General features: G+C 47.4%; 9 protein-coding genes across 9 annotated transcripts; 5 read left to right on the top strand and 4 right to left on the bottom strand.

Annotated features, from left to right (window-relative positions):
• Nucleotides 1-892: 892 nt before the first annotated feature.
• Nucleotides 893-1,801, top strand: BDV38DRAFT_279300 (uncharacterized protein; the record flags this gene model as incomplete). The annotated part of the gene is made up of 4 exons (XM_032058983.1): nt 893-939; nt 1,027-1,128; nt 1,186-1,242; nt 1,480-1,801. 4 exons carry the CDS (start codon nt 893-895, stop codon nt 1,799-1,801), a joined length of 528 nt encoding a protein of 175 aa, XP_031917462.1.
• Nucleotides 1,802-2,294: 493 nt separating this feature from the next.
• BDV38DRAFT_296904 (acyl-CoA dehydrogenase family protein) lies at nt 2,295-4,462 on the bottom strand (the record flags this gene model as incomplete). The annotated part of the gene is made up of 5 exons (XM_032063036.1): nt 3,618-4,462; nt 3,242-3,492; nt 2,648-3,110; nt 2,502-2,601; nt 2,295-2,425 (listed from the first exon to the last, which is right to left on the bottom strand). The coding sequence occupies exons 1-5, from the start codon at nt 3,951-3,953 to the stop codon at nt 2,295-2,297; spliced, it is 1,281 nt and encodes a 426-aa protein (XP_031917461.1). The 5' UTR covers nt 3,954-4,462.
• A 396-nt stretch (nt 4,463-4,858) lies between these two features.
• Nucleotides 4,859-6,318, top strand: BDV38DRAFT_237805 (alcohol dehydrogenase family protein). Its single transcript, XM_032053626.1, has 5 exons — nt 4,859-5,000; nt 5,054-5,832; nt 5,880-5,931; nt 5,981-6,025; nt 6,073-6,318. Exons 1-5 carry the CDS (start codon nt 4,882-4,884, stop codon nt 6,128-6,130), a joined length of 1,053 nt encoding a protein of 350 aa, XP_031917460.1. The 5' UTR covers nt 4,859-4,881; the 3' UTR covers nt 6,131-6,318.
• A 436-nt stretch (nt 6,319-6,754) lies between these two features.
• On the top strand, nt 6,755-9,766 carry BDV38DRAFT_268627 (beta-lactamase-like protein; the record flags this gene model as incomplete). The annotated part of the gene is made up of 5 exons (XM_032056811.1): nt 6,755-6,866; nt 7,365-7,804; nt 7,851-7,916; nt 9,094-9,347; nt 9,409-9,766. The coding sequence occupies 5 exons, from the start codon at nt 6,755-6,757 to the stop codon at nt 9,764-9,766; spliced, it is 1,230 nt and encodes a 409-aa protein (XP_031917459.1).
• A 2,289-nt stretch (nt 9,767-12,055) lies between these two features.
• BDV38DRAFT_279295 (TNT domain-containing protein) lies at nt 12,056-12,807 on the top strand (the record flags this gene model as incomplete). Its single annotated transcript, XM_032058982.1, has 2 exons — nt 12,056-12,136; nt 12,199-12,807. The coding sequence occupies 2 exons, from the start codon at nt 12,056-12,058 to the stop codon at nt 12,805-12,807; spliced, it is 690 nt and encodes a 229-aa protein (XP_031917458.1).
• Nucleotides 12,808-13,975: 1,168 nt separating this feature from the next.
• Nucleotides 13,976-14,785, bottom strand: BDV38DRAFT_296900 (type 1 glutamine amidotransferase domain-containing protein; the record flags this gene model as incomplete). Its single annotated transcript, XM_032063035.1, has 3 exons — nt 13,976-14,364; nt 14,413-14,650; nt 14,708-14,785. The coding sequence occupies 3 exons, from the start codon at nt 14,783-14,785 to the stop codon at nt 13,976-13,978; spliced, it is 705 nt and encodes a 234-aa protein (XP_031917457.1).
• Nucleotides 14,786-16,049: 1,264 nt separating this feature from the next.
• Nucleotides 16,050-17,297, bottom strand: BDV38DRAFT_279293 (DUF2855 family protein; the record flags this gene model as incomplete). The annotated part of the gene is made up of 1 exon (XM_032058981.1): nt 16,050-17,297. The coding sequence occupies one exon, from the start codon at nt 17,295-17,297 to the stop codon at nt 16,050-16,052; it is 1,248 nt and encodes a 415-aa protein (XP_031917456.1).
• A 683-nt stretch (nt 17,298-17,980) lies between these two features.
• On the bottom strand, nt 17,981-18,319 carry BDV38DRAFT_279292 (uncharacterized protein; the record flags this gene model as incomplete). Its single annotated transcript, XM_032058980.1, has 1 exon — nt 17,981-18,319. One exon carries the CDS (start codon nt 18,317-18,319, stop codon nt 17,981-17,983), a length of 339 nt encoding a protein of 112 aa, XP_031917455.1.
• Nucleotides 18,320-20,856: 2,537 nt separating this feature from the next.
• BDV38DRAFT_296899 (major facilitator superfamily domain-containing protein) lies at nt 20,857-23,655 on the top strand (the record flags this gene model as incomplete). Its single annotated transcript, XM_032063034.1, has 12 exons — nt 20,857-20,894; nt 21,236-21,338; nt 21,406-21,446; nt 21,573-21,782; nt 21,852-21,903; nt 21,956-22,059; nt 22,118-22,227; nt 22,326-22,494; nt 22,550-22,670; nt 22,744-23,012; nt 23,079-23,235; nt 23,554-23,655. 12 exons carry the CDS (start codon nt 20,857-20,859, stop codon nt 23,653-23,655), a joined length of 1,476 nt encoding a protein of 491 aa, XP_031917454.1.
• Between the last annotated feature and the right edge of the window lie 1,512 nt (nt 23,656-25,167).

Here is a 25,167-nt window from a genome sequence, read left to right as displayed (position 1 = left end):
CCGTTGACTCCAGCCACACCCCATGAAACAAATTTGACTCGTCCTTGTACAAGTTATGTTCATGACAGTGTGTTCATTCATAACCAGGGAAGAACAGCAGAATGAAATTAAACTGTCATTAGGCAACACCATTCTGATCCAATCATGATTCAGGGGCAGTGGAGATCAAGTAGGGCCGTCCGTCATCATGATTGGGGCTTGGCAGCGGAGTTCCAGCCTTAAGGGGCTGCCTTGGGAGGTTCTAGTGGTCAATAAGTAGCGCTTGGCAGTCTTCATGGTATGTTGAAGGATGTATTGTTTGTATGTAAGTAATATAGTAGTACTGGAGTTGAACATGCATCGTTTTTTTTTTTTTTTTTTTTTTTTTTCCCGTCTCAGCCACACCACCTCAGGGCCTCACCGATGAACAAGACGTCGATGTGTTGTTGCCCATGGTTCGCGGTCCACATTGCAAGTCCAACGATTAGGCGCCAGCATTCCCTGGCCAGATGATACTTGAACGCACTTAGTAGTAACAAAGGGTCAGAGCCAAGACTCCGTCGTACAAGGGGGACTGCTAACCCGCTCAATAATTAGTTGTCAATGAAAATTCCATCGCCAGGCCCAATCGTGCTGGTGGAGGTGGACCCCAGGCGTCAATTGCAGGGCCAAGAGAACCGATGCGTCTACCAACAGGGCTGAAATCACCGCTATTAGTTCTGCCTGTTTGTCTGGTCCCCCGGCTTGAGAAGTTCACTGTTACTTAAGTCTTAAACAACCTCCTGACCCGTTACTTTGCCCCATACTCTCTCTCTCTCTCTCTCTCTCTCTTTTCTTTTATTTACGTTGGTTTGACCTCCGTTCCCTTCATCTCCCTCCGTCATACCACCGTCGTTCCCTCCCTAGATACAACATGTCTTACCAGCAACCTTACCAGCAGCCTCCTCCTCCCCAGGGATAGTAAGTATTTGGTTCTTCGGCTGTTTTTCATTTCAGTTTCATTGGCTTTCTATGGTTTGACGACATCGCCGCTAACGCATCGCATAGCTACCCTCCCCCTGGCGGCCAATATCCTCCTCCCCAGCCGATGCAGTACCAGCAACCCCCACCCCAGGAGGAGAAGAAGGATCGTGGTTGTCTGACCGCCTGGTAAGGATCACCGACTGATGTCCGCGCAGATCAAGAAAGAGAAACTGACAGTGACAGTCTGATGGCCATGTGCTGTTGCTTCCTCTGTGAGGAGACCTGCGAATGCTGTATTGAGTGTGTCGAGTGCTTGTGTTGTGGGTGTTAGCGATGGAATTTGGCTCTTCTTTGTGATTCATTGGTTTTCTGACGCGAATCGCTTCGACGTGATGGCTTGATGTTTACATTCTTAATGCTCTACAGCTTCTTTAACTATACATTTCCATGTTACCAATACACTGATCATGTGACTTTCGACTGGCTCCCTTTCTTCTCGCATGACTAATGGCAGATCCCTTCCGTCTGATGAAACAGTGGTCAACATATTTCGCGATCCTTTCGAAATCCTGCCTTGGCCATTGCAACTGCCTTCTTCGTCGCTGTCTCAGTCGATCGCAATCATTCCAACCGAAATTTGGTCCTCATGGGCACGCTATGCATTACAAGAAGTATTCGCTGGGTCACGGCGACAGGTCAAATGCGGGATATGGTTGATTTCAGGCGGATCCAGTGCGCGTTTCGGTCAAATCTCGGGGTAGAGATTCTCGACGATGCGACTCGGCCGGTTTTCATCGGTATCGCAGCATTCGGTCGAGAGGACACGCACATCGCTCAATTTGACGCGTCTGGAGCATAGTCGATAGTCACCCCGCCATGCCTTTATCTATCCGGATCGGAAGCTAGTTACGGCTGTCGCATTTTGCTTTGGTGTTGTCCATAGTATTGTGGATTCACACCGTGGACTCAGCCAAGAGCCGGATGACTCGAATCGTCGATCGCTGTCCGATTGCGCGATGTGTTACTCCCTACTTATCATGACGGTGTTTTCCGTGATTACGCAAGCCGAGGCAGTACTATATTCGCCATCTCCCTATCAAGGATCACCGTTGAGCTGTCATTCCCGATACGTGAGAAGCGCTGTGATGAGCATGGTCTGTTTTCAAGTGCGCCGTAGACAATTCGTAGTATGCCATTACTCGGCAACATCCTGTGGTTTCGATACGTGAATATAAGTGTATCTACTTCACTTGTCTACTGCCATCTTGCTTCTAGCTGTTATCTCTGTATGTATAACCTGAAACTATACCAAATAACATAAACATAACTGATACAAAAGTGATACAAGCATCTTAAATCTTCGCCTGGCCCAACTTCTTCTCCTGGGTCTGGTAAATCTTCACAAGCTGCCTCACAGACAAGTCCAGCAGAACATCCTCCGAACCACCTGGAATCCTGGCCACAGGGACATCCCTCATAATAGCTGTTCCAGTCAGTCAACCATTCTCGATCAACTCCAACCGATGCGGAAAAAAAATAGAGAAAAAGAAAGAACATACCTTCAACAATTTCACCCTGTCCGCCCTGCGTCAAGCCAGCACCTCCAAACAAGAGAACCGCACACTGCGCACACTCATTCAACACCATCGCCGCCTTCGCCTTGGCCAACGCCGTCACCCCCCCCGAGCAACCGATCCGCCTCCACCTTCTCCAACTTACACAGCTGATACAGGATCTGCTCAATCCACGCCGACACCGTCTCCAACTCCGCCCCGGCCTTCGCCAACCGATGTCGGACAACCGGCTGATCCATCAGCGTCTTCCCAAACGCCTCCCGCTTCATGCAGTACCCAAAGGCCGCGGAGAGCGCCACACGGGCTTGTCGCGTGCATTGCACGGAGATGGTCAGGCGCTCGTGATTGAAGTTCGTCATGATGGTTCGCATACCGTCGCCTTCGCGACCGATCAGGTTTCCTACGGGCACTTTGACATCGTCGAGTTCGATGTAGGTTGTTCCGGCGGTTTTGGTGCCCGACACGTGAATTCGGCGCATGGTCACCCCGGGGTAGCCCTTCAAGGGTACAACCATCACGGACAGGCCCGAGGCGCCGGGTCCGCCGGTGCGCACGGCCATCGTGGTGTAATCGGACCAGATACCGTTTGTGATCCTATCTCTCAGTTAATATCTGATTTTCCACACTACAGACCACATAAAACCAGGAAGCAAAGAATCAAAAAAAAAAAAAAAAAAAAAAAAAAAAAAAAAAAAAAAAAAAAAAAAAAAGGAAAAGAAACATACCACTTCTTCGCCCCATTAATGATATAAAATTTCCCATCAGCAGACTTAGTCGCCGTGGTCGTAATATTAGCCACGTCACTACCCGCCTCGGGCTCGGTAATGGCTATACAGGTGCGCTTCCGGCCGGTGAGCATGTCAGGCAGCACACGCTCTTGCAGTTCCCGACTCCCGTATTTGAGGACGGGCGGGATTCCGAACGCGAAGCCGGCACTTAGACTCGTGCCTGGGCCTGCAAGACCTGATCGGGCCATCTGTTTTTCTCATTAGTATTGGATCTTTTCATGGAAGGGACAACGTAGTGGAATGTTTCTCCATGCGCATACACCACAGAAATGGAAGAGAAGAACCAAAAACAAAAAAAAAAAAGAGAACAAACCTCATCACAGTAAATGCCCGTATAAAGATAATCCCAATCCTCAACCCTAACACCCAAAATATCATGAATGCCCAATCTCTTCAACCAATCGACAGGCAACGGCGCCGGCAGATTTGGCAGCAACATGTTATGCTTGCAGAAGGTCTCGAAGACATGCTCGGGAACGTGACCATCCTTCTCCCATTCTGCGGCGTGCGAGATCAGGTTCTCCCACAGGAATGCACGGCAGGCTTTTTGGAACCGCAGATGGCCTTCTGTGTAGTAAGGGCTTGGGAGGTTGCGGAGGTAGGGAGGTTCGGAGAAGGGGATGGGGTTGGGGGAGTTGGTGGGGGACATTTTTTTTCCTCCTTTTCTCTCTTTTCTTCCCTTCTATTGGATTGATTTATTATTGTCTATAAACAGTATGGTGAGAGATGATATAGGTTGGGTTCAGTGAGAAGTGGATTGTGGGTTGGATATAATAATTAAAAGTTACTCTATATGGGTTGATGTTTCGGGGCCCCGTTCGGATCGAGGTCCCCGCATGGAAGCTGTTCAATGCCGAGGCGAGGAGGGCCGTTGGCCAATCACATGTGGTAGATCGGAGATCTACCCCGGTCCGAACGAAGATTGTTTGAGTGAAGATTTGGTTCTGGATTTGGTTCTATTTTGGAACTGTTGTTTAATGGACTTTTACTTATCTTGTATTAGAGAGGGATTATGCATAGAATTTGGGTATTAAGTCTATTTGTGCTAGTGGTGGGTTGATTCCTATATATTTTGAAGGTTGATCTAGGTTGGATTATATTATCAGGTAAGGTGTTTGTTATTACTATTTATTTTGCGTGCATACTATATATTGATAAAGTATCGGGAGCATTATTACTTATGAACCTGAAAGCAGAAAAGGAAAAAGAAAACGGAACGAAGAGAATGATATACGTATTATAACACTTAAGAGTGAAAGAGATTAAGTCAGCGCTAAAATACATGCTATGTAGTAGTAGGTATGGCTATCAAAGCATCAAAGCCTGGACACGAAGAAAAGACAATAACCCACCAATACAATATTCTCCGAACAATCAGACGAAGCCTGGTTCTAGGAAAACACTGCAAACAAACAGGCGTGACACAGTGAACATGCGGATGTCACAGCCGAGGCTGTTGTGCCCCCTCAAGTGGGGTGATCGAGAGGAGGAGTAAGTAGTTGTTCATCTCACACTAGACTCCCAACTCCCAACACCACAATCTCTAGTACCACACAACGAACCACACAATATCCACCATGCAGGCTGTAGTCTTCCAAGGTCCTCTCCAGGTCGCTCTAGAGCAGCGGCCCGTCCCACAGATCCAGGAACCCACCGACGTTATCGTCAAAGTACGCTATACGGCGCTATGCGGCAGGTAAGCCCCATGTATTTCCTTATCAAAGGGACCAAAACTTAAGATAACAACAGTGAGCTCCATGTTTTCCGCGGCCACCAACCATCCGGCACGGGGTTCGTAATGGGCCATGAATTCACCGGCGAAATCGTCGAAGTCGGCTCCGCGGTCCGCGGCTTTAAAGTCGGCGACCTCGTCGTCTCCCCGTTCACCGTCAACTGTGGCGAATGCTTCTACTGTGCCCGAAAATGCTCCTCGCGCTGCGCAAAAGGCAAGCTCTACGGCTCGGCGATGCTGGACGGCGGACAGGCTGATTACGCGCGTGTTCCGTCCGCGGATTCAACCCTTGTCGCGGCTCCCGCGGCCGTAGATGAGAAGAAACTTGTCCTGATGGCGGATATCCTGCCAACGGGGTTCTTCGCGGCCAGGAATGCGTTCAAGGGAATGGATCAGGCGACGATTGAAGAAAGTACGGTCTTGTTATTTGGTTGTGGACCGGTGGGACTTTGTGCGTTGATCAGTGCGCTGGATTATCGGCCGAAGCATGTAATTGCGGTTGATAGTGTTCCGTCCCGGCTGGAGTTGGCGAAGAGTTTGGGGGCCGAGCCGTGGAACTTCCAGACTGATGCTGAGGGTTTGAAGCAGCGAGTGAAGGATCTTACCGAGGGTCGTGGGGCAGATGTTGCCATTGAAGTCGTTGGGCATAGTGATGCTTTGCGTATGGCGTTTGACAACCTAAGGCCGTGGGGTCGCATCTCGAGCATTGGTGTTCATAATGGGGAGATTCCCTGGACGGGCAATGAGGCGTACGGGAAGAATCTGCAGATTCAGATGGGACGGTGTCCTGTTCGCAGTATGTATCCGCCCTTTCAGTGTAGAGTTATGTTGACTGGTGATTAGGTATCTTTGAGGATGCTTTGGAGTTTCTGATTCGGAAGCAGGACTCTTTGAGGTAGGGTCTTGGCTTCGCTTGAATGGTGGTATGGCTAACGTTTCTGTAGCTTCATGGTTGGTGATATTCGGCCTTTGTCGCAGGCGATTCAGGCGTAGGTCTTAGACCCATGGTACCTGACGGTTCACTGACAGATTATAGGTATGATGATTTCAACCAGATGAAATCCCAGAAGATCATTTTTGAAGCGGGCAAATAGACCTCTGCAAGTCAAGCCCCGAAAGACTATGGGCTAGTTATGGTGTCTGGCTGAATAGCCAATATGCAAAGATATTTTGTCTACGGAATGATTGTTGTAACCATGCAATGAACCTGGTAACCGGGCAGGTCTTCCATCCAGTTCTAAGAATAGCGTGACAGATAAACAACGGTAGATTTATAAAGTAACGTAAGACGGTTGTAAATAGTGGTGAGCGCTACTTCCATAGAAGAAAACAGCACCAACCTATACGATCTCTATTCTTCTTCCTTAAGGAATGATCTCCAAGTCCATCGGTTCGTATCATCTTTTCTCCCCTACGAGTACTTCATGCACGAGGGCTAATCTGCTCCACAAAGAGCAAGGCGCCAACGGGACAAATTCCGATTCGTACATACCAGTAGCTGTCCATGAATGCAGCCACAAAAGCCCCGATGCCATTTTCCCAGCGTTAAACCAAACGGACACTTTCTTCTAACAGATCTTTCTCAAGATCGCGCTTATTTAATCCCATCTGTACTTCCTATAACTCATCCCATATTCAACTAAATCTACATCCTACTAAACTCTCTCTCGGAATGATTGACTTCGAGTTATCTGATACGCAGACCAAAGTCCGGGATCATGCGCGCTCCTTCGCTACAAAGCATCTCGGAACTGCCCGCAACCTGTATGCGACTTCTCAAGCGAGGTTCTCTGCCATCAGGCCCCTCTGCCAAGAAGCCGTCAAGGTGGGGTTAGTTCAAGCACAGGTGCCAGCTGAATACAATGGCCTAGGGTGCGGCCTCGTTGACTAACCGAGGAGCTGTATACGACTGACGTCAGCGTGGCGTTGACTATCCTCGCAACCGGGCTTGGTTTATCCCCGCTCCTTATTGGGGGAACAGATGCGCAGAAGAGAAGATATTTGAGTCCATTTACGGACGGGAAGGGGGGTGCCGTTGGCGAGTTTGGTACATTCTGAGCCGGGCGGGACGGCTAATTACGGGACGACGGGGCTAAGGACTACAGCGAGGAAGGTTGAGAATAGATGGGTTATCAATGGAGAGAAGGTAACGCGATGAACAGAGTAGTATCTGTTTTAAAGCACTTGTTAATGCCGATGAACAGCTATGGGCAACCAATTGCACCGGGTGGGACGACTGCGGTGCTGACATCCAGTGCGTTACGTGTCGGTGTGAAGGTGTTCCATACGCAACGGCAGATGCCAAAGGGCAAACGATGGTTCTCTGAGTGACGAGAGAAGATGTTGCAGCTAATTCCCCCGATGCGTATGCGGTTCTGTCTCACCCCGAAACTATCGGTCACCGCGCTGTGTCTGGCCCGTATATCCGATTCCGGAACTTCGTTGCTAAAAAGGTCATTGAAATGCCCGGCACTGGGGTAGAGGTCATTGAAGTGGCTTCCACTGCTTCGGCGGCCTTAGTTGGAGTAATGGCTGTAGCATTAATGAGACACTGCTTTGAGATGACACTTCAGTTTGTCAAGTCGGATACGAGGAACGGCTCAGAGCCTATCATCAACAAGCAAAGCGCTGCTGACTTGCTGATCAAGATGAAAGTGCGCTGTGAAGCTGGTAGAACTTTGACTTGGAAAGCTTGCTCTGCCTTGGGGCGACTGCCTGAAGCGGCCGAAGCGGCGCATCTAGCCAAGATATTTTGCTCCGAAAATGCCGTGCAGTGTGGAAGGCATGAATGCCGTTGGGATTCAAGCATACCAGGCAAAATCTCAATATGGGGTGCTGCTCAATGATGTTGTGTGCCTGCCTATATTTGATGAGGGCAATGTTGGTGTGAGGAGAACGCAGACCGAGGCTGTCTTCAAGTCTGCAAGGTATGATCCATTGGCCTCTACCTTCGGTTCTAAGCCTTGAGTTGGTCAGGAGCTTTGACGGAAAGGTAGTGCAGTCCATCTCACTGTTCTGGCTGTAGGCTAAGGGCGTCCCTACAATGATATCTTTAGTCGCGAAGGATATTCTGTGGCACATAGTCTTCTACCCTCCAAAGTAGCTGTCTCGAATATCCAATGGCAGTGAAAAGTGATTACGGCAATGCCATCACCTTGTGCTGCACATTTTAATCCTGGTCCTGGACAGAGGCCGAATAAAGTTGAAGGAGTATGTACACGAACCAACAGCATTTCAACCAGTTCATCTCAGAGTACATCAAACATATATAATTAAGCCGGAAAAGGCATCGCTAGCATAAATGGTAATTTTCTGATAATTGTGCCTGATTCGCCCCAAATGGTTGCTGATATAAAACTTGAAAAATTCACAGGGACAGAATGTCCGGAAGTATCCAACAAAACACCACATGATTTGGAATCGTTTTCCGGCAAGTGGAACGAATTGAGTTGGAAGACAGGACCAGCAACAGTACATTGTATAAATAGGTACTATTTGATTGGAGATAACAAGATTACATGCATCATCACAGCGGGAGGAAGAGAAAGGACGACTCCACTCGGGGTCGAACAACGCAATATTACGGCTATTGAGCGACATTTACCCCGCACCAAGCAAGCGGTTAAATTGACCCCAAGTCACATACACACAAATCCCAACAAACTGCTAGCACCGGTACAGCAGACCTCAATCTCTGCGATGAGTTCTAGGCAACTGGCCAAGGCGGCCATCCCCGCCTATACCTGTCCGGAGGGAACAAAAATGCATCTCCTGGACTTAGGGTCACACAGCTGTGACGAGGGATGGTGAGTGCACACAGACCCCTCCAGACTCGACGAAGGCTAATAATAGAATCAGGCTGTTCATGGCAGGGGGCTCGGCCACTGCCAGCAATCCCCAACCGCCCCGGAAATGGCGAGATTTGATGATGCTTGCGGGTCTCATTGATCACCCGGAAATGGGGCTGATTCTGTTCGAGACAGGATGTGCAGAAGATATTGAGATTGTATGCATGGTTTTGAGACAGATTTTGGGAAGATGCTAAGGAGTATAACAGAAATGGAACCCTGCGAGTGCGGACGTCTTTCCCCGCACACGTTATGAGCCTCACCATCGTCTTCCGGCTGCCATCAAAGCAGCCGGGTACGATATTAAAGATGTCAAAGCAGTCATTATGGGGCATTTACATCTCGACCACGCCGGCGGCCTGGAACATTTCCTCAACACGGATGTCCCGATTTACGTACACGAGGGAGAGTTCAAACATGCTTGCTGGGGAGCAGGGACGAAGGCAGAAGGGGGTTCCTACCTGTCCGTTATTCCTCTCTTGCATATCTGCTCTGTTACGTCCCGATATACTGACAAACTCTAGTCCGGACTATCTCCCACTAGACGGGTCCCTGAATTGGCAAACCTTCAACGACTCGCAGTTAGATCTGTGCACAGGAATAACTCTGCATCTATGCCCGGGCCATACGCCGGGTCTGTGTATCATGCAGGTCAACTTGCCGCAGGACGGAACATTTATCTGGACCACGGACCAGTTCCATGTGCGGGAGAACTACGAAAATAATCATGCGCAAGGATGGTTGCTACGTGACCACAAGAGCTGGATGGATAGTACGAATTTTGTCCGGCGGTTGCAGAGGCTATACTCGGCTACACTCATCTTTGGTCATGACTTTGAGGTTGGGACCGCGTTGATTCGGCAGAAGCCATTTTACCAGTGACGTTATCTTTGTGGTTGATAGTAGAACAAGATGGAGAGGTTTTTGTGTATACCATCCGTGGCCATCAATATGTGCTGTTGTAATTATGCATAGGCTACATAGTTCGTAAAGAGAGCGGTCTGAAAAGCTCGAAAATATCTTGTCTTGGTCTTGTCTATTTACTTACTTGATAGTAGTAAGCAACTTAACATACATCTTTAAAACATGTCTAGACTCTCATTTAGGCCGGAAAGCATATTTGTTCTCTTGTATCTGGGGAACAGTGAAGCTTCCAATGAACAAACATGTTAATCTCAGTGGCTATAAACAGAAACACACCAATAAAGCGCACTGATTAATCCATATTCTACGTCTATAGTTAGTGTCAAATATTGTGCTCACATGGGTCTAGCACCTTCCTACAACGATTTCTTCCTCACGACACTGTTCATCGTGTAGGTCATCTCCATAGGAAACCTGGCAGATCTCGCTCAGGAGCTACTTTGTTTACGTAGAGGTATTAGGATTGGTGTAGTTTTCTAGGTACTCTTTGGAATATTAGTATCATTGTTTACCTTGCAACACGGATCCAGCTTACAAAAAGAGACCCCATATTATACAGAGTATATGCGGGACACATTCATCTCCGTGTCCCACAGGTTCTAAGCGCCAGTGGTGAGGGGCTAACAGAGCATACTGTCCAATCAGCGTACATATGTTCGCTACTGGCATACATCATGGCCAACTTTTGTTGGTTATGAAGGTTAGCAAGTGATAGTAGCTATGATAACGATAATCATGTAGGTAGTGAGCATATGAGAAGGGCAGATACGTCCCGATTACTCATACAATGCTCTTAACTACTACGACAGTGGAATATCATAGGTGGGTTGCTATTGCATAGTTTGTGTGCTACGTAGCAGCTGAGGAGGTACGACGATCCACGGAGTGACTCCACCCATTCTCCGTCGAGTGTGATGAAAATGTTGTACCTGCATACTGACATTTTGTGACAGTTCGACTTTAGCTTGATATATTTAAAGAATGCGGGGCATACTCCATAGACGGAGTGCTTGTGTTGCATTCCCAATTTCCCAGGTATTGCATGCTTACAGGATACGAGGGGATTTGAGACCCGTCGGGATAGTTATCGCATCGGTGGGCTTGGTAATCGTCGATCTTTTGCAGTTATGTGGGTTCCCATCTTTCATAAAATTTCCCCCCTTCGTGTCAGGAGTCAGTAGTCGCGGTGTCTATGATTATAGTACTCCATGCTCGGCAATGAAAACCGCCGGACTCTGGGCGTGTTCAATTATCCCGGACAATTGCCGCAGGTGGATTGTATGGAACCACGAAAGATGCACTTTGACCTTCTCGGAAAGTCTAATTTTCAGCTTTGATGTTATGGAATCACTAATAAAAACTGGACAGGAAGAAAAACAATGACCAGCCGAAAAGGGGCATCGACAGATCGAGTAAGTATGAACAGAATCTGCAGATTTACAAGCGGTGTGAGAAATAGTGGACAAAACACGGAGTAGTGGATTGGCATCTCCACTGCCTGGCGGGAAATGAAGATAAACGAACCCAAAAAAGGAAAAATGAGGGACAGCTGAACTGTGGAGACCGCGAAATCGAACTTACGGATCCACTTCGAGATTTGTTTTCGGGAAGACTCTGGTGATCGGCAGGTGTTCTCTATCTTGACGGAGAAAGTGAGAGTTGACATTGCAACCAGACAACCAGACAGCTATGTACTATACCGCCTATCACAGCATGCTCTTCGTCCCAAAGCTGAGTTATCCCTGGGGTTAGAAAACCGACGGTGTCGACACGTCTCACGATTTGCTTGGCAGGGCAGGGCTGGAGCTTTGCCCTTGGCGGTTCGCTGATCAGTAGTCTTGGCTGCAGAACTATTGATTCTGAGCTGCTCATCGTGTTCGTGCGCCCAACTCCGCTGGGAGAAGTGGAAATGTTGATTGGAGAAGTCGCATGGGCCGGCACAACCCTTAGTCATGTATGGTTCCATTCAATGATCCAAATGATCCAATGAATTTCGGCTACTCGGTTGGCATCCAGAACACGTGTGGGGAAAGTCGAGACAGCTTGACAGGGCGTCATCGCCCAGGCGACTCCTTGCCTTGCACGGAACAGCTTACACGATACCCAGTCCCACTACGGGCGAAACATTGGCCGAACTCGCATGGTCGTGGGTTATAAATCTGTCCGGCGTCCACCGCCAGACCTGAGAACGCCCTTAGTTTTTCACTGTTGTGGTCGTATCCCCGTGAACACTCAAACTCGAACAAGATGTATGCCTCGCTAGCACTACTTTTGCTCCCATTTGGAGCTTTATCATTGCCGTTTGAAGATTCTGCACAAACAGTCGAGGTACTCCCACCAGAAATCACGAGTGTTAATAGCTTCCATAGCTGAGATACTGACCTTGCTAGTCTTCTCTTGGGAGAAGATGCGGTAGAACTCCTTGCAAAGGCGTTCCTAGCACCGGCACCCCCGATGCGCTGTGCAATAACAAATTCCTGGGGCCTAAGATCCTTACGGCAGTGGAAGACCCCGAGTGGTCTGAGATGTTCCACGGATATAATCCTCTTGGGAATTACTGCCCGAAGGACTTCCTCCTAGAATTTGCGCCTAGTGGCAAGCAATACGATTATCCCGAGAAGGACGGTGCACTGTTGGACTCGGTTGGCGTCCCCGTTACGACAGAATACACCCTTGAGGAAGGAATGGAGCTTGATCGGTTCGGAACTCAATATGGAGGCTACTTAGCACCAAGGGGTACTCCTTTCGCCTGGAGATCCATTCCGCCAAGCAACTTGAACAAGTATCCCAACAGTCCGGAGTACAACTACTGGGTATGGAGGGTCGTCACAAGCTTTAACGTTACGGGTGGGCCAATCGCACCTTACTTTGGGCAACCAGGTTATGGCTTGCAGTTTTACTACGAGGGTGGCTTGAAACTGCTGGAAGACCACGGAGTCATCGAGCTTGTTGATAAGAAGAAGTGCTCATGTGAAGTACCCCACGACGACTTGAAATAAAGTCGCCGTTTACGAGTTTCAGAATAACATAACAATGATAAACACTTGATGCCCTGACCCCTGGTTGTCCACTATTGCGGCTATGACCTATGCGTATGATTATGGCCATTTTGTATCCGCGTAGGAAGACTTTCCCCCCACGTGTGACGAGTGCAATAATCTGATCCTCAACCCACTTCCGGGATGGAATTGCGTGGAGATGTGCAGATGGTCAGAAAATTTCCGTAACGGTTTATTCTCCAGACTGTCTAGACTTAGAAGCTCTATCCCCGGATGTAGGGAAACGGGAAACCCTTGTCATTTCCTCAGGTTTGCTAATCAGATGAGATCCTTAATCGATAGCGTATCCATTATCAGCGGTCCCCTTCGTCGAGTGGTACGGTCATCGAGACCTCGTCCTACTCCCCGCGATTGCTAAGACAGTATGTTCTTAATTATCACCTCTCTTCTATGACTCGCAGAGTTCAACCCATAATGCGCCACTACCCCTGTCGCGTTCTTCTTCCTATGTTGCATCGTATATCGAAATACTGGGTGTGCCATGGGGATTATCGTGACAGGCCAATTCTCTTGCAATGCGTATGAAGGGAGGCGAGCTGTAGTCTCCCCTACAACTTAACACTAAGTCTTATTAGCTGGGTATTGCTTAACCCGAGTACTCGTTGTGGCCTCCACAATGAATATAGAATCACGAATCACGTCATAGTCGAGCCCACTCCAAACGGAAACCAGAACATGCGATGGTGATTCTGGGTCGTGTGGGTTATAATAAACCATGTATTTATCTACCACCGTCCTTTACTATGTTTACCTGGACATAGATTAGTATCGCTGTTCCCTACATCTTGCTAGTGAGTAACAATATCGTATCAAATCTATTAACCAGTTCACCTGTATAGGTGCTGAATGATGTGGGAGATAGTATCTAAAGTCTCTGTTTTCTAACTACATATATAGATATCGTTTTCACCGGTACAGCACAATGGTCGAGACACGAAGTTCAGAACTCCCACCAGAATGCTGCAATCGTATTCACTTGATTGAAAAGCGGGACCAAATGCTGCTTCATGAAAACCGAAGCCGGGGAGGCCCTCGTTTTTCACACGCATGCGGACAGTACTTCCACAAATAGCTCAAGGGGAAAGAACTTCATGGTGCGGCAATAAACTTAGATTTTCAATGCCTCCAAAATCGCCTCACCCACACGCGCCCCACTGGCAGGGTTTTGACCAGTGATCAAGATGGCTCCATCCACAGTTTTGGAAACGACCACCTTCTCTGCCCATGGCTTGTCAGCCTTGACATACCCACCTCCGCTGACCTTGTTCAACTCGTCCTCAAGCGAATAAGGCATGAACTCCGTCATGGCTGCCTGGTCTTCCTCGACATTGGAAAAGCCAGTGACAGTGGCGTGCGAAAGTAACGGCTCTCCAGAGCGGGTTGTGGCCTTGACAAATACAGTGGGACCATGGCAGACCGCAGATACAGGTCTCTTAGCTGCGCTGAAAGCTTGAATCAAAGCAAGAGAGGTTTGGTCATAGTGAAGGTCGAACATAGCTGATCAAGTTATCATCTAGTAGTAACCAATTTCGGAGAATTACCCACGTCCATGACCGCCAACGTAGAAGAGAGCGTCAAAACCAGAGACTCTGGGCAAGACATCTGAAAGCTTGACAGTACGTTGCCAAAGACTCTTTTGCTCTTTCAGAAATTTAACTGATACAGCATCTTCCTCGAACATTGTGATCGAGCCAGGGTCAAGAGGTGCCTCACCTCCGTTCGGCGAGGCGATAACGACATCAACCTTCTGGTGAAGGACCTCCCACGGGTGAGCAAACTCAGGCTGTGGTTGTTAGTCTCTTTATGAAAACAGAGGGTGATCGTCCTGTGTGATACATACCAAGAACCATCCAGTAGGGTGCCTAGTAGCAGGAATTTTGTCCTGCGAGGTTAGCACAATGAGAACTTTGGGAGCCATTTTCTTTTGGACGCCAGAAATATTTGTTAATGCGGGCAGCAAGATCAGGTCCACTGAGTGCCTTTATATAGTGTAGACCTGTAGCCAGAACATTATATGAACCCGTTAGAGTCATCATCGGTTTGTTTGTGAGAGGTGCGCGGGAACTAGGGTATCTCCACCAGAGGTATGATTGGTAATGGTGCACGTTGAGGTAAACAGCTCGGAGACATACTTAATAAGATCAATAATCATCCGGTCGTCTCGTACACCCGGCGGTCCCATACACCCCAAACACCATAATAACTGTGATATCGATACTTCAAGTGGGTATATATGAACAACGAGAACATAATACTACTTGGTTTCTTGGTAGAACATTTATGATAATATATAAATTGTATGAATTTATCTATACTCAGAGTAAATCGGTAGTACGAGATGGCAGGGAACGACGTTAATCGGCACTGAACGCGGCATTTCCAGCGAATGACCTTACCCAATCAATGATTTACTCTCGGAGCAAGGCTGCCAGTTAATTTGGAGGCTTTTATAAGCATGCTGTTTCATGAGGCAGCTCATACACAAGATACGTGACGAAAGTGTGTTATCTCTAACAAAAGTGGCTGTTAAGACTGTAACGCCATTTTTACGATTACTGTCCTAAAGCAATCTACATACAGTGGCCCCTTATCTTGGATATCAATAACACATCTCGAGGTCGTGTAGAAGAAGTTATATATTACCAGTAGCAAACAGTAAGAAGTACTCTTCAAAGTTTTGTTCGATATCTACACCAATATGATACAGTGTAACAATTAAATTAATAGTCCAGCGACTCCTAATATCTGAGAATGCTCTACTAGGGAAATCCAGCTAGATTACCCATATCATTATATTCCAATGGGATGCTTCAATATCTGCACATGCCCGTAACCATCAGTCCACCATGATACAGTACGTTCGTTTGGTGGACTTTCTGCGGGGGTTTATGATAAATGGTAATTGATAGAAGGGCCGACTTTCTACGTTGTGGGTGGGCTGGTAAGCCACGATTACGGCTTTTATGTGACTGAAGGAGTTCCAAAGCATCTCTCACTGGACCGGTGAAAAGAAGATAGAGCTGCCTCACCTAGTGGCGGTGAAAAGAATGAACCAATTGACACAATAAGTATCGTTCATAGAAATTGCTGTATTTATTTTTGCTTGTATCTAGACGAGGATAAAAATACAAGACATTGACATTCACCCCCTTCCAAGCGAGTGTGTCAAACAATATCTGAATCTATATCTGGAAGATATAGCCTTTCCTGCTTTCAATCCTATCACGACAAAACATGTCCCACACCTTCTCAACTGCGCTCATTCCAGCACCCCATTCGAGAGATACCCTGGGAAGTGCTCCAGACCCCAAAAATGCTCCCCAGGCCTCTTCGAGTTCTTGACGATACTTTTCCTCCCCGATTGATGCCATTGCCACCGTTGAGAGATCAGAAGCGTTGACCTGCTCCTTACCCAAAGAAGCGCTTTGGGCGAATCTAGTACGTAGATCCTCTGGCGACTCTGTTTGCGGTGTGTCGCCGATTCCAAGTGGAACGAGAGTCTTGCAAACCGGCTTCAGGGTGTTGAACCAAGATTGGAAGGTTTCACCCCGGGCACCGAAGTCACAGAGTACCACCTTAGTGCCGTCATCAATTCTGAGACTGCTGATGAGACTAGGAGATATCGCGTTGTACTGAACAACATCATCGTGAAACCCCGTAGCTTTGGTGAAAGCTTTGGATTCTGCAGACGTGACTCCGAGAATCATTCTCGGTTGTGCGGTCCGTGGGCGATTTTGCCGGAATTGATGTGCCAAAGACAATGCGGTCTTTCCAGAAGCACAAAGCAGTATGACAACAGCGTTTGTAACATTGGCATCATTCATAGTCCAATGAGAAGCTCCATTAGATGGTTTGGCCAGTACTGTCTCATCCCAAGCAAAAAGGAACTTGTTAAGCATCCATGATGTCTGGAACAGTACTCGCATCAGGGAACTCCATCCAAGGAAGTCTCTGGAAAAGCCCTCCATTTCAGAGGCGGAGAATAATAAATAGCGATTGTATATTGGCAGCAATCGAGCACGATAGCGACTGACTTCCAGTGCCTGCTTTGTGTCCTTGGACTGGACAAGTGACAAATCGACGGGAAGACTTGCAATGGGAAGGTAACCAAAAACCACACTATTCATAGGCAGTGGGCTGTAATTACTTTCGATTACCCGGCCGAATCCCCACGCCGATATCCTTCCATACCGTTGCGAGTCACTGAAACTCTCCGGTATCCCATTCGGTAACGGATGGACATCCCACCAGCCAAAGAAACTGCCCAGCTTCGCATATGTTGTATTGTTGACTGTCAGGGATAATATTTCCGATCTTACCCTCACTGACGATTGGGGTAAAGCTGGGAATGGGTGATTGATTGGCAAAGATAAGATATACTGCTGCGAAAAGTCTTGTTTGTCCAGGACCTGAAGTTCGTAACCCCCCATTTTGTATTCCCAGTGTCTTCAGTCTCGTTGGTGTGAAAGTAGCAGGGACGACCGGGCCGCAAATAACAAGCAATCAAGTCGCCAAAGACCATCCGGGAGTGAGGCTTTATAACAATCTTCAGTACAGTGAAAGTTGGGATCACTAATAAGCCCGACTCCTGTGGGGGTTTTCCGACTAGGCAAAAATGTGCCCGTTATCGAGCTCCGCAACGGGAAGGGCATGTGCCATCAGTTGCTGCAACATCACGACGTGACAAGAAAGCGAAATCAAAGGATAGGTGTTTTATTGTGCAAGTAACATAACGTTAAATGGGATTCCATTTTCTCTACGGGACTCGACTCATAATTCCACCTATCCATGCTTACCAGAAGAAACTATAACGTCATATACTGGTGTAAAAAATTTGAGGCAAATCTGTTGTCTCCATCGTCATGCATAGATGAACGAGCCAGGTTGTCAAGGGATTCAACTAATATAGTGTATGAGAATAGAATAGTCAATACAGGACCCGAGCCCGTAACATATACCTCGCAATGAGGAACATATTATTGAAGAGGTAAGACAGATCTGAGTGCGCGAAATTCTAATTTCTCTTTTTGGCGGTCCTGGAGGCCAACTGCACGAACGCTGTCACGGAACTCCTAAGGAGCAATTTCCAACACTTTGTGCCAGAACTGGGATCTCAAAGTCCCCTGGTTTCCGACTCCGTCAATACTTCCTGGTAAACAATAGAGCCAACCCATCGATACGGCGCCACATCGGTAAAGTTCTTGACGTCTCCCCTCACTTCCTCCACACCCGTCATGTTTCCATATGATGCCCGGTTCTTCCAAACCATCGTGGCTTGCACGTGGTACCCTGCATCCTTGTCTCCGGTGACGACGGAGCAGCTTTGTAAGCCTTGTGGTCCCCAGCGTTTCTTGACCAGTGGGATATGGTGGTTGAGGTAATACTCCATATTGAAGGTAGATGCGGCTGACGTGGGATAGACAACTTGGACAAAGATCTGCTCGGATGACATTCTGAAAGATGTTGTACTGGATTCTGAGGACTGAGGATGATTGCAACTACCTGAAGAGTGGAGTGAGCAAGGTTATATAATTCGAGATTCTGAGTTGACTGGTAGGTAGTGGCTCGGCTGTTGATTAGAAATCAAAATTAACAGTGTAGGAAATTCCGGTTCCACTAATACTGTCTAACGCAACGTAAAGTTTGTGAGTTATGTAAAGTTATTAGGTGCGATGGCAGAATGGAGTGGTACTGTAGCTAGGGCTACCTACGGGCCCCCAACGGGATCATAATATGGAAAAAGTGGCACTCTGGGACCTTAAGAAAATCTATTCCATTCACAAGAGAATACTTACTCGTGCACAATTCTGAGATTGGGGCTGACCGGGAAGCTTACCAATGTTACTCTGCGGCCGCAAGGCGAGGATTGGTGTATTGTCGGCTAGGAACAGAAACTTCGTCAGAGCTCAAAACCCTTATCCACGAAATAAGGTACGGGCTAATATTCCTGCGCAATGTCATCTGTACCTCCTCCGTGTCTCGGCTTTTATCAAGGGAAGGATCGAAGCCGCCTTAACACCAGGATGACATTCCGATCAGTGGATCAAGGGGGTCTTTCCCGGTTACTGAACGAACTCCTGAAAAGTTTCCGCCACCAGCCGATGTATCTGTCTCTGCTAATCTGGGCTGCCGCCGACAACAGGCCGCCGGTTTTGGTTTCGGAGATGTCCCCCAAAAGGACTGTCCAGGCCAATGATTTGGTTGCGCTCGGCAGCACCATTGCCCCGAGCGATGGGGCACTTCGGCGACTTTTGTCTTCCACTGGGCTCTGGATGGATTTGGCCAATTAGAAGTCGACTCGAGAGCCTCGGATATTTGCCTTATAACGTGTGGCGTGCTGAAGAATACTCGAAATACTTCTAATTAGATTTGATCCTGTCAGCCTGGCGATACGCGCCTAAAGTCCGTCAAGGATAAGGAAGGCAGCTCATACGTTGTGGTAGAAGGCCAGACCTGTTGTATTGCAAACAGAAGCTTAATTATTATTCTCGTGGGAATACATGAGTCTATATATAGGACATCAAGTCCAAGTTAACTGGAAATTAACTTGGCTCTTCCTATACATCAAGGAGGAATAATGTCCGATGCTGCGGCTTCATTCCTGAACAGCAACATGCTCATATCACGACATGTGCTACACAAAAGCTGTATTTTCTTCAACTCCGACAGAGCATCTCTGTAGATCTTGCTTTTCTCCCAAGGTATGTGCGTACACAGATATGGCGCAGCTTGTCATTTGCGTTTTGTGATTGCCTCAAAAGGACAGTATCCACGCCAATCCTGCTACTTAGTGGTATGCAGCTGCGGTGCCCAATCAGGTGCATCTTCAGAGTACCTCGCTGCAGCGCGAGATCTTGCCCAACAGCTCCACAAGCAAACGAGAAGCTCGTCTATTGTTGCGGAGGGCGAGAGGCTTGAAGGAGGAAATAGGGCGTGAATTGGTCTCTCTGTGGGTCATCGCCGTGCAAGGTTTCATACCTAAAGCACCAGTCGCAAAATATCCCGATGCCAGAGTGTCCTCAGCACAATACTCGGAAAAAAGGGGAACAGATGGTTGCTAACGATAATGTTCAAATTGACTTTGGAAGGGTTACTGTCGAGGGAGTCATGCATACCCGCAAGAGGTTTATGGTAGAACAAGGGCTCGATGGGGGTCTCGGGTCTGGTTTCGTTGATCTACCAGGGGGCCATGGGACTCTAGAAGAAGTGGCAGAATTGATTATTTGGAATCAGCTAGGGATTCATGACAAAGGGCATCGTCTTGCTGAACATAGATAGGTTCTGGGACGGCATTTTGTCCTGGTTTGAGAAGACAGTGGTGGAACAATTCGTCGGTCAAGGGAACAAGAACATTTGCAGTGGAGTGCACGGATGTGAGCGAAATTCTTACTATAACATACTCAAGGTGTACGGTATAAGCTGAGCGAAGAGTGGTTGGACCTCGTTTTGGACCAACATTGAATTAGGTAAACAGGTTGAGGCTGCTGGGGTCTATGACCAAAAGTACGGGCTGCAGCTCGACACTCGATTAATTCGCCTCGATTAGCGCCGCAACTAGGAACCAAAATAAATTAAATCAACTTCAGTGCTTTCAAATTTACTTGGTATGGAATTGTGTTCCTCTTATGGCGCGTATAGGACAGATCTGCTAGGTTATTCACGATTCTTGTCAGGCTTGCGCTGAGAAGTAATTCAGTGAACTGAGATGAGGTGTACATGTACCTAAATCGAAGAGTTCAATCAATGGCACGCTTAAGTCGGAGCCGGTTCCACAAGAGTGGATAGTTTTAGTAGTAGAATAGTGATGCCTAAAAGCCATAGGACGGTAGCAGAAGGAAATGAGTACCTTTTGCTCTGGGGGTGAAACAACATGTTTATGTACACTTGATTACGTTGAGTGGAGAGGAGCATAAATAGATATTCTTTCCAGTGATGTTGGTGGGTAAACCTCAGATTACTGACTGTACCTGTTTCTATTATCTTTACAGTATGGCAACTGCATCTCTGACCCTTGCGGTGCCCGGCGTGTAGGGCTGGGTTGTGGGCCTTACGTGGATACTTTTCTTAATTGTGTCTCACAGATATACGCACTAGGTTACAGTTTTCCTTCAAGGTCCTCAATATAGCGGTTATCTGGCCTAGACCCTCTTATATCTCCCTGTGTAACATTTCGCCGAGGTCAATTGCGAATAATTTATAAGGTTGTTTCAGCCACTCAATATTCGTCTTGGAACAGAAATCCGTGTAAATATTGCTTGTGCTCTATTTACTTTTAGTCTTACGCCGCGGCCATGGCTGTGACCGAAAGAACCACTAATACTGCAGCCAATATAGGCATAAGTACAGAGACCCATTGTATATCTGCAAGTTGTATACGCCGCTGGTTCAGCTGGCATGAGCCCAACACAACGAAGGAGGAAAAGTGGCTAATTTTCAAACTTGATTTTTTCATCTTGCTTTATACCTGTTTAGTAGGTCTCTCTCACAGCAATGTGCCCCCTGACCAGAGCGTTTATGCTAATGTATTGTACAAATCAGACGTCGTTTGTGAAATACCTGGTGCTTATCAATACGTCCCAGTCCTTAGTCTGCCAATGCTGATATCACCGCAAGGACCAAACAAATGTCACAAATGCCTATGTCTCTGGCATGAAAGAGGATTTGAATCTTAGTGAGTGAATCATGACTGCTCCCTTTCCATCGAGTTGCTCAGCAGTCGTAAATGCAGGGGGAAACGAATTGAATTGGTTCACCACTTTTTTCAATATCGGGATCATCATCGGTGCCCCATTCTTCACTGCGGGTCTTACAGTCATTCATCCTCGTTATTGGCTACCAACATGTACCTTGATCTGGTCATTATTGGTCTTGTTCATGTACAAGGCAGAATCTGTCAATACCATCTATATATTGCGGTAAGCTTTCTAATGATGAACCCGACGAGAAAGATAAGGGGAAATTACACTTGAGCTGATGGCTGCCAGGTTCTTTGCTGGTTTCTTTGAGTCTGGCGCCATGCCTGGTGCTTTTTATATTGTATGAACCTGAACCGCCTGCAAGATATCCACTGATCACTCAAGTACTGCAGATTGGAAGCTGGTATCGGCTCTCAGAGATCTATCGGCGTTCTACAATCTTCATGTTCTCCTCAGCTGGTGGCCAGATGTTTTCGGGATACATCCAATCAGGCCTGTCAGAGTCCACCCAACAGACCTTCATCAAGAGGGAGGATGCTGATACATTTACCAAGATATCGTAATATGAACAATCGCCTAGGTTTAGCTGCTTGGCGCTGGGTTTTCATATTTGACTGCCTCATTGGTATCCCTATTGCAGTGTTTGGGCTCTTGTGTTGTCCTGGTACGACCGACTTTACCATTTTCCTCCTAGCTATCTTGTCTGGCATATATGCATATGTAGAACTATGAGAGCTAAACGAAACGCTGTTTGATAATCAGATGAACCAAAATCTCCAAGGATGTGGTGGATGACCGAAAACGAGCGCCAAATGAGCATTGAGCGTCTTGCAGATGAGCATCGCGATGCCATCAGAGCCACATGGGATCTCCACAGCGTTAAGAGAGTCTTATCTTCCTGGCAGCTCTATTCATTTTGCATTGCCTGGGGGTAAGAAACACTCGCCAAGAAGGATCGAAGAACGGAAGTTTCTAACTGGTGACAGGGCTATGGAATGCACCGGCGGGGTGAACTTACAGCGATGGATGGCCTTGTATCTCAAATCGCTCAATGCTAATGGGTACCATAAGTACAGCATCGAGGACATTAATAACCTGCCCACTGTTGTTGGGTGTACTGCAAGTATCCTACCAGCAACCGCAACCGTACTTCTTCCCTTGACTGACTTGGGTCTCTTAGGAATTGGCCTGGATGCTTCTCAGCGCCCTTGTAGTAGACCGGACGCATAACCCTTCTCTAGGTCTCTTTGGACTCGGTGTTGTTCAATTATTTTCTTACATTGTGTTCCTAGTGTGGTCGAGCAACAACAGTCTCATGATGGCGGCCTACTACCTCTGCAGTGCATATGGTGCAATGGGACCTCTGATAAGCGCTTGGTTAAATTCGAGCTGTGGCGGTGACAAACAGCTTCGTGCTCTAACGACTTCTCTCATGATGTCGCTTGGATAGTAAGTTCTCTACTCTAGCTGGCTCAGAACTACCGGTCGGTATCACCAATTGACAGAGTTAATCAGTGCCGTTGGAACTGTCTCTCAACAATTTATGTTCCCTACTTCAGAGGCCCCACGATTCCAGAGGACCCATGGATACGCGTTCGGGGTCGCATGGGTCATTGTCTTGATTTTGTGGCTATGTATTGTCTTGCCACTTATCGAGCGGCACTTTAACAGGGTTAGACGCCGACTCAACTTGGATGAGTCGCCAGCTACATTACCAGAATGAATTTCATTGACTCGGAGGATCGGGGACCACAAGAAGCGGATGACATTACAGAGAGGTGTACTGTCAATTGACAATGACCTTTCTGGATTTCAATATGTCAAGGCGCATATTTCAGATGCATCATTGGCACTGGTGGCAGCCCTGACACTGATGTATATAGTGAGTCCCCGGATACGGCCTAATTGGTATCTAAATGATGCACTTAGTTAAAGAAAGACGAATACTAGTACAATATCTTCTACTTTGGATGATAATTGGGTCTTCCAGCCGTGCTTAGCTGCCACAAAGCCCCTCCATGGACGGGTGGGCGAGTATCAGAAAATCCGCAGAAGCTTCAGCAAATACTATGCCATTATCCTATTGATTTAAGATTGCCATTCAGAATCAGGCTAATATACTAACGATATTGGACAAGGTAATCGAGCGTAGTCACGTCTCCGTCGCCATGTGTGAGCCAAGGAAGAAACAGAGATTACGCCGCTCCAAAAGTCACGGAAAAGACAGGATTGTGAGTTCAATTCTAGTACAGCCCTAAGTGTGGCCTTTGGTCTTGGTGGTTTAGACAGGGATAAGCTGAATTTGCAAATGTCTGAGTCCCTCAAAAGCTTCAGTCATGTCGGTTGCCGCTATAGGGCAACCAACTTCCGGCCAGGGCATAAGTACACCGAGTGCGTGAATAATTACTCGTCTTACCATGTCTCTGTCTTGTCGGGGTCTAAGTGATGAACAAGCATAGAGATGCAGTCAACGAGATATGGGCTGTCATTCATGTTTAAACTCAATGGTAGTTGTTAAAGTCATAGTTGGGAAGGGATCCTAACTCACATTTGGACAGGCACAGCGGACCAGGGGGTATGCCCAAGGACAGATAACTAGGGTAGTAAGATAGGGGACGCGAGCTTGATGACGTATTGCCTAGTGCCTCATGTCGTGGGTGCCTGGCCAGGTAGATGCGAACACCACAGTCGTATAACCTACAAGATTAAGACCCGACAACTAATATCTACAACAAATTTAAGGCCCCTTTAGCCCTCTATCTATACTTCTACAACCCGATAGCCAAAAGATATATTCTCAGTAGTATTCGGAGTTAGTTCTTCTTTTATATATACTATCTTTTACTCTCTCCTTAATTCATAATTTATTATAGATTATTATACCGAGTCTAAAATCTATAATAGATTCTAGATTTGGGCCTGGGCCGGGATGGGCTTGAAGAAGCCTAGGCAACCAGGTAATCAGGCTACCTGACCAAAACTTATAGAAAAATGATTTGATGCGGATTGGTAACGTTGGCCTGCCATAGGAGTGACCATAGAAAATTATAATTCTATCAAGTTTGTACTGTATATACTCAGTATCCGCTCGGTGTTATGCTCGGACTTAAGCCTGGAAGTGGATAACAGAAGCGAACGACGCGTTTGGTTGAGCTGGTCTCCAGTAGTTTGCGGAAGTGGGGATGGAAAAGGATAAGCCGAAAGTCTCCGGTCTTTCAGGGGTTCCGGTCACGTGAGGTCGAGCACCAAATGCTCAGATTCCAAGGTGGTTCAGGATATCTTTGAAGCAAACGAAAACCTTTTGACATGTCATGAGCCATGAGCCAGACATCTTGTGTTAGACCTGTGTGTTCTCGACTGAAGAAGTTTTAATGATCCGCTTCCGAGTCTCCGAGTCTTGATTTCGCGCCGCGTCTCCTGGGCAAAAGCTTGGTCGGCCACTACCGCGGAGAAGCGAGAAGATTGGCTCCATCGGCTCCACCGCATACGTATGAGAGATGACTTTTTCGCCGGTGCCTGGTACTTTTCACTACCGGTGATTGCTCCAAACAATTGGAACCATACTCTCTAGGGTTTGGACCGACACGCAATCCCACTAATTATG

This window comes from Aspergillus pseudotamarii (assembly GCF_009193445.1).
Source record: "Aspergillus pseudotamarii strain CBS 117625 unplaced genomic scaffold BDV38scaffold_8, whole genome shotgun sequence".
NCBI classification, from domain to species: domain Eukaryota; kingdom Fungi; phylum Ascomycota; class Eurotiomycetes; order Eurotiales; family Aspergillaceae; genus Aspergillus; species Aspergillus pseudotamarii.
The sequence above is the reverse complement of the archived record's forward strand: the minus strand, read 5'-3'. Positions and strand labels throughout refer to the sequence as shown.